The sequence below is a fragment of the Tachysurus vachellii genome, chromosome 1 (genome assembly GCF_030014155.1).
Source record: "Tachysurus vachellii isolate PV-2020 chromosome 1, HZAU_Pvac_v1, whole genome shotgun sequence".
NCBI lineage: Eukaryota > Metazoa > Chordata > Actinopteri > Siluriformes > Bagridae > Tachysurus > Tachysurus vachellii.
Window position 1 is genome coordinate 41,103,811 of NC_083460.1, and position 15,000 is coordinate 41,118,810.

The 15,000-nt window shown below is 40.8% G+C and overlaps 1 protein-coding gene across 4 annotated transcripts in view; it reads right to left on the minus strand.

The window, feature by feature from the left end:
- Positions 1 to 327: 327 nt before the first annotated feature.
- The window catches only part of tp53i11a (tumor protein p53 inducible protein 11a), a 31,885-nt gene continuing 17,212 nt past the window's right edge, over positions 328 to 15,000 (minus strand). For all 4 annotated transcript variants that reach the window (XM_060870254.1, XM_060870083.1, XM_060870170.1 and 1 more), the window contains 5 exons: positions 10,569 to 10,627; positions 10,351 to 10,399; positions 9,784 to 9,874; positions 5,537 to 5,638; positions 328 to 4,040 (listed from right to left, as the gene is read on the minus strand). In XM_060870254.1, coding sequence (XP_060726237.1) covers positions 3,907 to 4,040; positions 5,537 to 5,638; positions 9,784 to 9,874; positions 10,351 to 10,399; positions 10,569 to 10,627 — 435 coding nt within the window. In that variant the 3' untranslated portion in view covers positions 328 to 3,906. The remainder of the gene's footprint in view (positions 4,041 to 5,536; positions 5,639 to 9,783; positions 9,875 to 10,350; positions 10,400 to 10,568; positions 10,628 to 15,000) is intronic.

The window sequence follows — 15,000 nt, forward strand, 5'->3', positions numbered from 1 at the left end:
CCCCTGTGAGGTCATCATGCTGTGCTGAGTTCATCCTGACGGAGCTGCTATCAGGAACAAGGAGGAGGTCTGTAGTGATTGCTGGAAAGTTATCAGGAGCTGGAAACTACCGGAGCCTGCTGGTAAGATCTGGGAAGCGAACACATCAATCGCAGTGACTCTGTGCTTCCTCCGTGTCTATTAATACAGGGACAGATTTCAGGGAACCACGTTGTGAAGTCGTGCTCCTGTAAAAGCTTGTGTTAAACAAACAAACCAGAACGTAGTTTTTTGTTAGGGCTAGGGTTAGTTTAAAGGAAAAAAAAAACACAACTCATGTAAACTGAAGGCATTTGGGAAACTGTAGGTTTATTTCTGAAGCACTTCACATTCTTGCTACAAAAGTATATACACAATTCTAACATTTATGATCGTATGTACAGAGTTTTGTATTTTTTTTGGAAACGAAACACACAACGACGGCCGTGTCGTTTTTGTGAAAGCTGTGCGACTGTACAACATAAACGCAACACACAACAACCCAGAAGTCTGGTTCCAAACTAAAAAAAAAAAAATTTAAGTCGTGGTGAAATTTTTGGTTATTAAAGATCAGCAAACACTTCGATTCATCGAAGTGATCGAAACACTTCGAGACATCTTTATGATCGCAGGAAATGTTTCAGTCGAAGAAGGGAAATGCTAAAATTCTACCATCACGCTAATTTAACCGAGCTGTCGATTCACACACACATAAAGATCTGAAACACGATGAAACACCTCCGGGTTATCGGATTAAAGTCGACGTTATTTATACGCGGTTATAGTTGAGATTGAACCTCTTTCTTGTGACAGCTAAATAAGAAACAGTAGTGTGTTCAGTGAGCGTGGCTGTGGATCGTTAAAAAAAAAGGAGATAAAGACGTGTTCGCTAGAAATCAATCTATAAACCGAAACGAAAACGACAGCTTTTTTTATTCCTAAACGCCGTCCTGATATTCGTGAGTAACGATAACCGATCGATCTGGAAAAAGAGCAGAACATTTATTCACCATATAACAAATATAACCCTTTTAATTTTATATCTCTAGTCAAAAAACAAACAAACGCTCGGTTCTACACGAGCAGCAGGTTTCCGTAGAAATGATATTAACACTGATGCAACAAGAATGACAGCGGTAAGAATTAGAGAAAGTGTTGATGAGGATTTTATTCGACAGCATGAACGACACAAACGTTAAACGTTTTTCTTTCCGTTATTCGGCGAGTTAATAGAATAGGATAAGTTTGTTAGTGCTACATTTGTACTGCTACACTACACCTACGCAGGACAAGTGTTTTATATGTTTACATCAACCAAAAACAAACAAACAAACAAACAAACAGCTCTATACTGATCCGTGCTCTACGTTAATCACAAAATCCTCATTAATGAGTAGAGATAAAATAAAGAAGGTAGAAAGTGTTTTCACTGAACGATTCAGAACCTTCGCTCTGGGTCTGAACGCCGCTCCGAGCTCGTGCTTTAAAACTACACGTAACTGCGCCGAAGTGACGTCCTCTGAACGTTTTCGAGAACCGACCTCCATCTTTAAGTCTAGAACGATCGCCGTGATGATCGATGTGATCCGTTCCGCACCGGCGGATGAACGGAATTTATTTCACGTTAACGAATTCTAAATATTCTCTGTGTACCGTCAAAGGTAAGAGGATAGTGGAAGTGGGCGGGGCTTCTAGAGTCAGTTAATATCGGAGAGTCTGGAACACCTACGCAGCTGTCAGTCATTCCAGGAAAAAATAACTGAGGTGTGTTCTTCATTCGCAACCTGTAACGTGTATCTACTCTCGCCGGACTTTCCTTTCAATCAGATAGACGCCGACTGATCGCGTGAGTTCGTGTATGCTGAAGTGTATGCCCTTGTGTGCGAAGGCTAGCAGGTCTCAAGTCTACACACTGAATAACAAAAAGTACAGCTTGAGTTTAAACTACTATATACAAACCCCTTAGCGAAGCATACTATTCAAAAATAAATCTCTAAAATGTTTTTTTTTTTTTTTTTTTTTTATACTCAGTGCACAAACATTATCAAATGAGATCATGTTGAGGAAAACACCTCAAAAAGCCCTGAACCGGAAATTCCCAGGCAAACCTGAGGCTCCGTAATCTTAACGCCATCACAAGATGAAACTGAAAGCGTCCTGAGAGACGAACTGCTACACGCATCGGATTTCGTTTTGGTCCTGACAGAAAAGCTACAGTAAACCGAATGTCGTGTCTTAATCGTTTCACGAAGCGAAACCTCTCCAAGGCTGCTTTCACACTTGTACTCGCGCTGTAGATCAAATTGATCGTTCTCTGTAAATAGATGAAATAAGGATTTGGAGGAACTCCAGAAACGAGGAGGTTGTTTGTCTTGGCTGAAGCTGCTTCTCCTCATATCATCTCCTGACTGGTCAGAAGGTCATGACTTGGTCCTGACCTGATGTGGAAGCTCTACTGTGACCCAAAAAAAAACCCCCAGCGTCGTCAGCATCTTCCAAAAGCAGCTGAGAGAACATGAGCAACATGTGCTGAGGGCTAAAAATAAAAACAGCCAAAACGCCAAGTGTAAAAACAGCCTTAATCGACTGAGCACGCGGTACAGCGTTATGCAATTTATTAAAAAAAGAAAAGAAAAAAAGGAAGTGATAATGGATCGGTCTGAAATCATCTTGCACAATGTAAAGCTTTGATTTGTTTCAGTCTCGGAAGATTAAAAATAAAAAAATTCCCTAATACTTGGTTACATCTGTTTTATTTAAAGTCAGTCAGAAAGCTGACACTTATTTTTTTAGACAGTTCCTGTAAGTTTTGGCCCATTTTTGCTGCATTGGTGCAATTCAGCTAAGAGTGTGTGGTGTGTTTCACACATTTAGTCCTCTGCCAAATAACGACGTTAGTTTTCAATAAAACGGAAATGTTGCAGATTTTACGATACGATCGAAGTGTTTAATAACGAAACTCTGGAAAGTCTGAGAGACGAACAGGAGAGTCTGTGTTGTGTTGAACGCAACAGTAATCAAATTTGGATGCAACTCGTTTTTGTCACTACGTGAATTTTGCATCTACGTGAAATCAGGACTTTCGGATCGTCAGGAGTCTCGGATCATCGACTGACGCTGTTTAAGAGCGCAGGTGTGAGGTGTAGCGATGCATCACTGTGTTATCTCTTGGGTCTTATAGCACACGGACGCTCAGCTGCATGAAGCAGAACCAGAAGCTGAAGTAGGCCAGCAGTCTAGCGTCTAAGAGCTAATCCTAAAAACGGATCTTGCTCGGAGCCGAGGGACCGAAGGACCTCTTCAGAGCAAAGAAAAAAAAAAAAGAAGAAAAAAAAACCCACACACAATTTCTAAGAAGGTTAACTCACCTAGAACTATTTTTATTCATAATTCACTGTATGTAAAACGTCACACATCTGACGACTAAATAAGAAAAACCTCATGCTGACTTCATACCAGATGATGTCATCACTCAATACTAATATGTTCCTGTGTGTAATGTAGTTCAACGATATTTTATAGAAGCATCCAGATAGATATAAAGTTCTACCTTTGCTCACGGTGAACATTGTAATCCGAAGCTAAATTACGGATGGGTTTAGAAGTGTTAAGTTTAGACTCCAATCTGAGATTCACGTAGATGCAAAAAACATCAGGGTTAATGATCTGTGTAATTATAAAATAAACCAACATGACGTATGTGACCAGAGTCACTGATGTTGTAAACATGTCAAGACAGATCAATCCTGTAATGTGCACTCAGTATTCTCTCACACGCACGCACGCACGCACGCACGCACGCACGCACGCACGCACGCACGCACGCACGCACGCACGCACGCACGCACGCACGCGCACACGCGCGCACGGACGAGTCTCAGGTGCGTCTCAGATCTTCTTGGTCCGACGGCTGATCTGACCGTAGTAAGACAGGGTGATGATGAGGAAGACGGCATCGCTGAGGAGGAGCAGAGCAGCTCCGTTGGACAGCGTCCCCATTTCCAGGAGCGAGACCGACGTCACTGTGAAGACACGACTGGTTTTAGACACACGGCTCACGTGGCGAAAAGGAGAAGCCGAGTGAAAATGAAACACGTTCTGTAGCCAGACGGCGGAGAGCCTGAGTGCTGTGTGGATGTAGGTCGCCTTCCTGTGATCGTAATAATGTGCAGCGGGCGTAATGTTTTCCTCTGTATGTGTATAAATCTGTTTGTAAAACATTGTGTTACATAAATATTTGATGTTATTTTCTTTCTGTAGGTGTTCTATCTTTACTGTATGCATTAAAAAAAAAATACTAATACAATGTGCAGAAGCAATTAACACTGAAAGCAGCAGAGGGCGCTGTAATGCTGTCTGTTTACAGAAAATAAGGTGGAATTGTTTGTTTGTGTGTGTGTGTGTGTGTGTGTGTGTGAGAGAGAGAGAGAGAGAGAGAGAGAGAGACAGAGCGAGAGAGTGTGAGTGTGAGAGTGAGAGAGAGAATGAGAGAGAGAGAGTGTGAGAGAGAATGAGAGAGAGAGTGTGAGAGAGAGAGAGAGAGAGAGAGAGAGAGAGAGAGAATGAGAGAGAGATTGTGTGAGAGAGAGAGAGTGAGAGAGATTGTGTGAGAGAGAGAGAGTGAGAGAGAGAGAATGAGAGAGAGTGTGTGAGAGAGAGAGAGAGAATGAGAGAGAGAGTGTGAGAGAGAGAGAGAGAGAGAGAGAGAGAGAGAGAGAGAGTGTGAGAGAGAGAGTGTGAGAGAGAATGAGAGAGAGTGAGAGAGAAAATGAGAGTGTGAGAGAGAGAATGAGAGAGAGAGTGTGTGAGAGAGTGTGTGTGAGAGAGAGAGAGAGAGAGAGTGAAGATTCATTATGACTCTCAAAAACCTTTTCATAAATATTCATCAATATGTTAACGTGGTTAGGATTAAGTTCTGGATGCCGATTGGTCAGAAGAAAAGGTGTTAATTTATTTTCTACAACAGCAGCTCTGACTGTCTTGCAGCTGCACGTCCCGACTTCATATACATGAATAAACTCGTTCTGATACGTTATCGTTTCCATAGCAACGGCTGGTTCGCAGGGGCTCGTACCGTACGCCGGACGTTCTGCTAAAACAAACAGACGTTAAAAAGTATCGGTGTTATGGAAGGAGTCTCCAGCGCAGAGCGGAGGAGTTTATTCTCTGGGGTTTCTTTTAATAATAAGAGAGAGAATAAAGAGGAGACGTGCGTTTGCAGCTGCTAGGATGCTTCTGATGATGTTTTAATGACAGCGGATGTAAGAACGAACGGATAAAACGTGTGGATTTTTTTTACCGAGTAGTAAAAATCGGTGTCAAATCACCTCGAGACGCGCTGTTACGACAAAATGATCGACTCCAGCGTGGTATCGGTGACTCCGTCTTCAGTTTCCTGCTACGTCACACCGCACCACGCCGTTGCTGATTATTTTCTTATTACAGCACGACACAGTGTGTGTTACTCCTTATATAAGTGTGTAAAAGGAACGCTTCGAGTGAAGGACCTCCGTCTTACCGAGGAACTGAACACCCAGGTAACAGGCTTCAGTGAGCAGAGTCCACTGGATGATGACCTTCTCTGCCGTGTAGAGGCCGTTCCACAGGATTAACGAGATACCTGTAGAGAAAAAGTCAAAAGTAACGGCTGAGTTTCAAACACCGATCTCTGATTAGTACGTCGTCGAGTAGCTCATCACACACACACACACACACACACACATACAGGCTTCAGACTGGAAGCTGGAGCTTTGCAAAGTTTCTGACTGACCATTTTCTTCCCTGGTACAGAAGGAAGAACTATGCTTTCCGTAATAAAATCGTCCTCATGCATGACAACGCACCATCTCATGCTGCAAAGAATACCTCTGCATCAATGGCTGCTATGGGGATAAAAGGAGAGAAAGTCATGGTGTGGCCTCCATCCTCCCCTGACCTCAATCCTATTGAGAACCTTTGGGGCATCCTCAAGCTATGAGGGTGGGAGGCAGTTTACATCCAATCAGCAGCTCTGGGAGGCTATTCTGACATCTTGCAAACAAATTCAAGCAGAAACTGTCCAAAAACTCACAAGTTCAATGGATGCAAGACTAAGGGTGTGTTTTGGGTGCGTGTGTTATTAGACATTTTATGTGTGCATTTTTGTGTCTGTATGTATGTTCATTGCTCTGAAAAGGGCACAAGTGTGACCTATTGCCCCACAAAATGTGGCTGGGTCAAATTGACCCGGGAGGACTTGTGGAGGATAGTATTTATTTTACGAACACATAGTTCAACAAAATATGTGGAAGGAATATGTGGAAGGAAATATGTGGAAGGAAACCCAAGTTATGACACATTAAACTTTCCAGATGAGTCAAATAGACCCCAGGTCTGCACAAGGGTTATATAAATATCATATGTACTATGGCAATGACAAACCTTAGCACACAATCTTTTTATAAATAAAACCTTTCTGAAGGTTTCCATGTCACACACAGAGGTTTGGCCTGCCTTGGATCTGAGCTACTCTGAGTGAGCAAATGCAAATGAGTCAGGCCTCACAGGTGATGGGGTGTTTGCACAACAAAAGCAGGGCTGAAGAACTGTGAAAATCTCAACGGGGGGAATCACACCTCGGGACCCGCACCAGAAAATAAAAAAGTCAGTAAATCTAGTGTTAAAATGTAACATGACCTGTTAAAATGTTAGAAAGTTTAAATGTTGTTATAAGTTTGATTGGAATAGCTTTTGATTTCAGTAAATATGCTGCAAACACAACAAATGACAATTTTCAGTTCTTTACAACCTATAAAGTGTTTTGAAACTTACTGTGCGTAATAATTTGGAACAGTGCATTGTAAGTCTTTTATGTTAAAAAAAAAAAATAACTTATCATTTGGAGGTTTGTTCAATAAAATTTGAATTGTACTCTTAATAGTTGATAACATGGGAATTATGCTGACTTATTTATCATTAATTATTTATGTAAATGAGAAAAATATCATTTGCATAATAATTTGAAACAGGGTGTAGACGTGTGGGCTTTTTGATGATCTAACCCACGGGCTGAGGAACTCAGAGAATCCCTCTGATCTCCTCCCATAACTGCGGATATGGAGAACACTGAGACCAGCTGCTGCTTCTCTGCTGACTCCCATAAACCATCTGGCACTAAGATGATCTCTGGCCCTGGACATCTCAATCTGTGCCGCTCCGACCGGCTTTCACGTGATCCGTGAGCACCGTGCTTTGTGCCCGCTATGAAATAAACATCTGAGCTGCCTGAGGAGTCGAGGTTCATGCAGGGATGGTTACATAATGCAAGCATGCCAAGGCTGGAAAAATTAACCCCTTCATACATTAAGTCCTGAAAAAAACATCTGCAAATATTAATTATATTCCAAAAACGGATTAATCGATTAATGATAAACAAGGTCAAGGGTGAGATCACGAAAAATCACGAGTGAGAAAAGAGATTATTCCTGAAAAAAAAAAAAACTCCAAAATGACTGTAAACTGTATTATTGTTAAATGTTGTCTTGGGTTGTTTTTTAAATAAAGTAAATATCCCTTACTGGTGCTTTTGGAATTAAAAAAAATAATCATTAATTTTTGGTGTTCAATAAAAAAAAAAGATGCTTTTAAAACAGCTTCAGTGTTGATTGGAGTGCAGAGCAGAAATATTATATATATATATATACACTGTATATATTCATTTTGAAATTTTCACATTTACTGATTTTTGTTTTGTAAGGATTTATTTCCATTTCAAGATCTGATTTCAAATTTTATGGAAAAAAATAATAAAATAAAATTATTTATATATATACTTCCTAAATATACCTTTTATCATGGACACTGAGGGAAATGAAAGGGTTAAAGAAGCAAATGTGCACATGTCGAAACCTGCTGAGTCTCAGATAAAAATGTGCACGTAATCCCATTAGTGCTCGATTCTGCATGTGCACCCTGAGGAAGGAGAAAATCTAAACAGATGAGAAGAAAATGCACTGCACCTCTCTCTCTCTCTCTCTCTCTCTCTGTCTGTCTCTCTGTCTGTCTCTCTCTTTCTCTCCGTGTCCCCCTCTCTGTGTCTCTAGCTTTGTCTTTCTCTGGCTGTGTCTCTTTTTCTCTCAGGCTATGTCTCCCCCTCTAGCTGTCTCTCTCTCTGTCTGTCTCTGTCTCTCTCTCTCTCAGGCTATGTCTCCCCCTCTCTCTGTCTGTCTCTCTCTCTCCGTGTCCCCCTCTCTGTGTCTCTAGCTTTGTCTTTCTCTGGCTGTGTCTCTTTCTCTCTCTGGCTGTCTCCCCCTCTAGCTGTCTCTCTCTCTCTGGCTGTGTCTCTTTCCCTCTGTCTCTCTTGCCCGCTCTCTCTTCCTCTGGCTGTGTCTCTTTTTCTCTCAGGCTATGTCTCCCCCTCTAGCTGTCTGTCTCTCTCTCTGACTGTGTTTCTGTCTCAATCTATGTGTGTGTGTGTGTGTGTGTGTGTGTGAGAGTGTGAGACTGTGTGTGTGTGAGACTTGTTTTTCTAATCAGCTCTCAAGTTTATACTTGCAGAAAATATTCACCCCTATTTCCAAAACACTGTAATCTTCTGTGCTGTTACTGGACGTCCTGCAGGGTTTCATTAGTGCTGCCTCCCGAAAATGACCCGGGACTGGTGGGGGTGTTGTGTGTGTGTGTGTGTGTGTGTGTGTGTGTGGGGAGGGGGGGTGACGTGACTAGCTGCTGCTGTTATTAAACCCGCTGCTTCGACTCGGCTCTGCGTGAGAGCTCGCAGGAACCGTACAGAGTTCATCCATTTTTAAAACTTGCAGGCTTTCAAATATTTATACTGCTCAGAATCTGTCATTCATTCAGCAGAGAAAATCAATCAAAAAAATAAAACGGGGCGTCTCTCGTCTCGTCTCGTCTCGTCTCGCCTCGTCTTGTCTTACGTACAGAGGACTGAAAATATTTGGTGTGAAGCTGCAGCTCAGCGAGAGGTAACGAGACGAGATGGCATTCCGCTGTCACTCGCGTAAATAGTGTGAGGAGCGTCAGAGGCTGTCACGCTGTCACAGAGCAGGAGTGAGGGAGGAAAATAATAAAGCAGCAACACGGAGCTGACGTTCTGAGAAACTGACAGGAAAGCAGCAGGAAGTGAATAAGAAGAGAGAGAGAAAGAATAAACACGTGGCATTTAACCAGGAAAATAAAATAATAACAGTTCATCATTTTAAAGAAATTAACATCTATCTTGCCATCCACCTGTCTATCCATCTATCGCTTTATCCATCCGTCCATCTGTCCCCATCCATTCACCTATCCATCTACATATCCATCTATCCATCCATCCACCTATCCATCTATATATCCATCCACCCATCTATCCACACATATATCCATTCACCTATCCATCCATCTGTCTATCTATCCATCCAGCCATCTATCCATCCAGTCAGCTACCTATCCATTTATCTCTCCATCTATCCATCTATCTATCCATCCATCCTTCCATTGATTCATCAATCCATCCATCTATCTATCCCAGGAACAGTTTAATACAATGGCCCACAGCTGCTCCAGCTCATCCATGATCTCAGGTTCTTCTCAGGTTCCTCTCAGGTCAGTGTGAGTGGGATTTCAGTATCAGGATCTCATCGTTCTCACCTTGTCATTTTCTCAGCGTTTAGCTGAGCAGCAGCAAATTTGTCAAAATATGAGCCTCAATCTGTTCAACACCAACATCACCCAGCAGAGATCCTGTTAGAATAGAATGCGTGAATAGAAAATCCCTGGACCTACTCAGAAGAGCTCCTCCGTAGAGTCTGATGGAGATCCTGGTGGTGCTGAGCTCAAAGACCATCTGGTAGAGTTGGCTGGGGAAAGCCAGGGCCTGAAAGAGCAACAAACACACAGTACAGAACGCATCACATCAGGTTTGGTTGCTCTGCTCCCAGGTCATATTATTTATTTATTACCAGATACAAGATCTTTTAATATTTGTCCAACTACAGACACATATAGATATTTTAATAAAACTACAGACACCACGTTTTAAAATGAAATCGTTTCATTCGCCCAGCGTGATGGACGTCGTGATCTAGCGCCATCGTCGACCGTCACGAGCCTAGGGAGGGTTTTCTTTCCTGGTGTGATCCGAGCGACAGCGAGAAAACAGACGGGGAGGTGACTTTTTTTTCTTTTTCCTCCTTCATCATCCTGCCATTTTGTTTTCCTCATCATCCTGCCATGTTTTTTTAACAAGCTCAAAGATGGCGAATGCAAAGGGGAAAAAAAAATGTCCTCGTTTCTGTCCTCAAACTTCTGAACGTGTTCAAACGATCCAGAATTTAGACCAGAATCACTCACCGCTAAAGCCGTAGCTGTGAACAGAACGGCCGAGAGGAAGATCCAGAGTCTATAATGAGAAACGCTTTATAATAAATAAATAAATAAATATATACATGGCATGCTATTTCAAGATTGTCAACTCTCATCCTGTCTCTCTCTCACACACACACACACAGACACACACACACGGTCTTGAGTTTAAAAAGTCATGTAAACTCAGTTTAATCGCAGCTTACCGGAGGCCGATGGGTTCTCGTACAGCAAACTTAATTTCGTTACCCAACATCTGACTGATCTGTGGAAAAAAAAAACAGATCAGGTCCCCATCATCATCATCATCATCATCATCATCATCATCATCATCATCATCATCGTCGTGTTTGTGAGTTTCTTGTATAAATTTAATTTCAAGTGACTTAAATTTTTGGACATTAATCTACATACAATGATCCTTAATAACGAAGCAAAAAACAGAATTTATATTTAAACAATAATAAGTGAAAACTCTCGGTCGGATAAGTATTCACACCCTCGGCCGGAGGTGTAGTTTTAATTCTAAAAATAAATAAAAATTAAACATATTTTTTCTTTAATTTTAAATCGTTCGTATTCATAACAGTTTCCCAGAAATGAAGGTACGAATAAAGTTGTAAATATTTTTTGTAATGTTTTATATACATTAAAAAAAAAATTTAGGAAAAACTTTATTTTTTATTTATAGAAAATTAAAAGCTGCATCCTTAATTTTATGAGTCACAATAATAGAATAAAATAAAATTTGTAAATAAAAGAAAAGAAACTGGGACAAAATCAATCAGAATGTCATATCCAGTCACGCAACTCTAAAGAGATTATTATTTTGTTTTGTAGAGTTTCTATGTAGGAATCAGGAGTGTGACACACACAAAAAAAACATACTGCTGAGATAAAGATGACAAAAAACTAACAAAAAAACGACAACAACAAAAGAAAATCCCCAGGATGTGACCACAAAGGTGTCGCTCGCTGCAGGCGGTTTCTGTAAAAGCACAAACAGCAGCGTCGCCTACGGTAATCAGACGAATTCAGATCAGAGATCAGACTGTATCGCATCCAGGTCCTGCTCTTGTACAGTATTAATGTGACGGTGCTAAATCTTTTACTTTGTAAACAAAAAACTTATAAATGATAAATATCTTTTTATTCATTCATTCATTCATTTTCTAACACTTATCCGAACTACCTCGGGTCACGGGGAGCCTGTGCCTATCTCAGGCGTCATCGGGCATCAAGGCAGGATACACCCTGGACGGAGTGCCAACCCATCACAGGGCACACACACACACGCACTCTCATTCACTCACACAATCACACACTACGGACAATTTTCCAGAGATGCCAATCAACCTACCATGCATGTCTTTGGACCGGGGGAGGAAACCGGAGTACCCGGAGGAAACCCCCGAGGCACGGGGAGAACATGCAAACTCCACACACACAAGGGGGAGGCGGGAATCGAACCCCCAACCCTGGAGGTGTGAGGCGAACGTACTAACCACTGACACCATGCCCCCCCTAAATATCTTTTTAAATAAAGATAAATAAAGATAATCGTTAAACTTTTTTTTTTAATTCGTTTTTGCTGCCGGTTTGTTCACAAACCTGTGATCATGATCATATAAATCATCGATAAATAAAATAAATAAATAAATAAGAATAAATAAAAAATTAATGAATAAATGAGTTCTAAGAAATTAGAATAAATATATACATAAATTTGGCAGAAAAAAAAATCTAGTAAATATAGTAGAAAAGAAAATATAGTCTCTGGCTGTCAACGAAGGCGGTCGCATTTTCTCTCCCTCCCCTCCCTCCCCTCTACTTTCCCTGCTTTGCTTCTTTCGTCTCGTCTACTGTCTTATACTTCCCTGTTGCAAGTCGTGTGTTTATGGTGTACTGTTTATGTGCTTATGTTGCTGAGGTGTTTTTTTTCCTGTTCCCACACTGTACTCCCCACCGGAGCATAGTCTGGGGGTTGTTTTTTTTTCTCCTCCCTTCCCTCATGTTATGCTGTATTTCTTTTCAATCCCCTGTCTTCCTGTCCTGTCCCCCCCCTTGTCATATTGTATGTATTGTATGTATGGGCAGGTTCATGGCTAATTTCGTTGGTACCTGTGACCAGTGACAATAAAGGCTTCTAACTACTACTACTACATTTAACAGAGACAAAAATCCTTAAAAAAATTAATTGATCAGAGAAAAAAAAAAATCAATTGAGGAAAAATGCATAAATGTTTTTTCCCTTTTTTCCCCTCCCCTGAATTTAGCAGGAAATTTGCTGTAAATGTATTTTAAAGTCAGCTTCTCCGAGACGAGATGAGATGAGGCTGGTGTTTCAGGCTGGATCTGGTGAATTCAGAGTGGGATCCTGCCTCCTCTGGGGACGATAATGCTGTATGGAGGAATGGTGAGATGATCCTGTGATCATGATTCAGATGAATAATTCACATGTGGAGAAGATGTACACAGTTTTACCGAGTTAACACACAAACAAAACCACAGCATGTTGATTTCCCCGAGCAGAGTGTAGTGAAGCTCGAGCCGTGTGTAACGTCTGCTAAACGTTCCGAATGATTTCCTGAAACTTTTAAGATGTTTTCAAAAGTGGAGCATCTTCTCCAGCAGGAAGGGAATCTAACACACACAGGAAGTACGTCGTTCCCCGGTGACGCTCAAACTATTCAGATTCGCTAACATCCTGACATCGAGTGAGGAAAAAAAGCCTTGACCGATAGGCGACACAGTCGTCTGTTTGTTTGTTGAGAAATTTAAGAAGGTTAAAAAGCCCGTTATGGAACTAATGAGTGTGATCAATCTGGACGTGTGAGCTTAGATCTAGAGACATGGAAGAAATGAATCCACACACACACACACACACACACACACACACAAAGACAGACAGACAGACAAACAGACAGATAGATAGAGACAAAGACAGACAGACAGACAGACAGACAGATAGATAGAGACACAGACAGACAGACAGACAGACAGACAGACAGACAGACAGATAGATAGATAGACACAGACAGACAGACAGACAGACAGACAGATAGAAAGATACAGACACAGACAGACAGACAGACAGATAGATAGATAGAGACACAGACAGACAGACAGACAGACAGACAGACAGGCAGACAGGCAGACAGATATATTGATAGATAGATAGATAGATAGATAGATAGATAGATAGATAGATAGATAGATAGATAGATAGATACAGACACAGACAGACAGACAGACAGATAGATAGATAGATAGATAGATACAGACAAAGACAGACAGACAGACAGACAGACAGATAGATAGATAGATAGATAGATAGATAGACACAGACAGACAGACAGACAGACAGATAGATAGATAGATAGATAGATAGATAGATAGATAGATAGATAGATAGATAGATACAGACAGACAGAGATAGCTATCAAGCAATCTAACTTTCAGTCCATCCATCAGTCTGTCCATCCATCTGTTTTTCTTTTTGTCTGTCTGTCTGTCTGTCTGTCTGGATCAATAGATAGATATCAAGCTACCTAACGTTCTCTCAGTCCATCCATCCTCCCACCCCATCCATCTGTCCTCCCACCCATCAGTCTTTCTATTTCCATGGATCTTAAACAAACTTCTCCTTATAGACAGATTTACTGAAAGCTCTTGGGTTCATGACACTTTTGTATGTATTTTTTTTTTGGAATGAGAATTGACCTTAATCACTGTAGAGAATAAATAAACCTCTGTCCAAACATTCTCAAGGTCTATTTTTAAAGTAACACAAATACGGTTGTCATTTTGTTCGGAAACCTTAAAACGATGCATCGTGAAATTTTTCGTCCCACAGCTTCACACCTGTAAGATTTCAGCATGAATTAAAAAAAAAAATAAATAAATAAAATAAAAATTCTCTCAGACTAATCAATTTTATTTAAAGATGAAGTGTTTACATTTTCCTTCGGAAGACACGTCCTTTAGTGTGATTACGTACCAAAGAAAGTGCTACGAGTAAACGGACAGAAAGGCAGACGAATAAAACCTTCGAACAAACATGTTGAGTTCGTACGTCTGCGCTTAGGATTTGCTCTATTAAAGATTAACAAGCATCCCTATCTTTACCCCCAACAATACCTAATAGACACATGTACAGATATACCAACCCTACACTCATAAATCCTCGCCTGTCTGTCTGTCTGTCTGTTTCTGTCTGTGTGTTTGTCTGTCTATGTCTGTCTCTGTCTGTTTGTCTGTCTGTCTGTCTCTGTCTGTTTGTCTGTCTGTCTCTCTGTTTGTCTGTCTGTATCTATCTGTCTGTCTTTGTCTGTCTATCTATGTCTGTTTATGTCTGTCTATGTCTGTCTATGTCTGTCTGTCTGTATATGTGTACCTAGCTGGCATGTACCCCCCCTGAAATCCCTTTTTTTTTTTTTTTTGGACACTCGGAGCTGTTTTTCATCTTTGTTTTCTGAAAGAAAAAGAAAAAAAAGAAAAAAGGAAAAAAAAAACGCACACACACACATATATATATATATCTATCACACATATATATATATGTGTGTGTGTGTGTGTGCGCGTGTTTTTTTTCCTTTTTTCTTTTTTTTCATATATATATATATATATATATATATT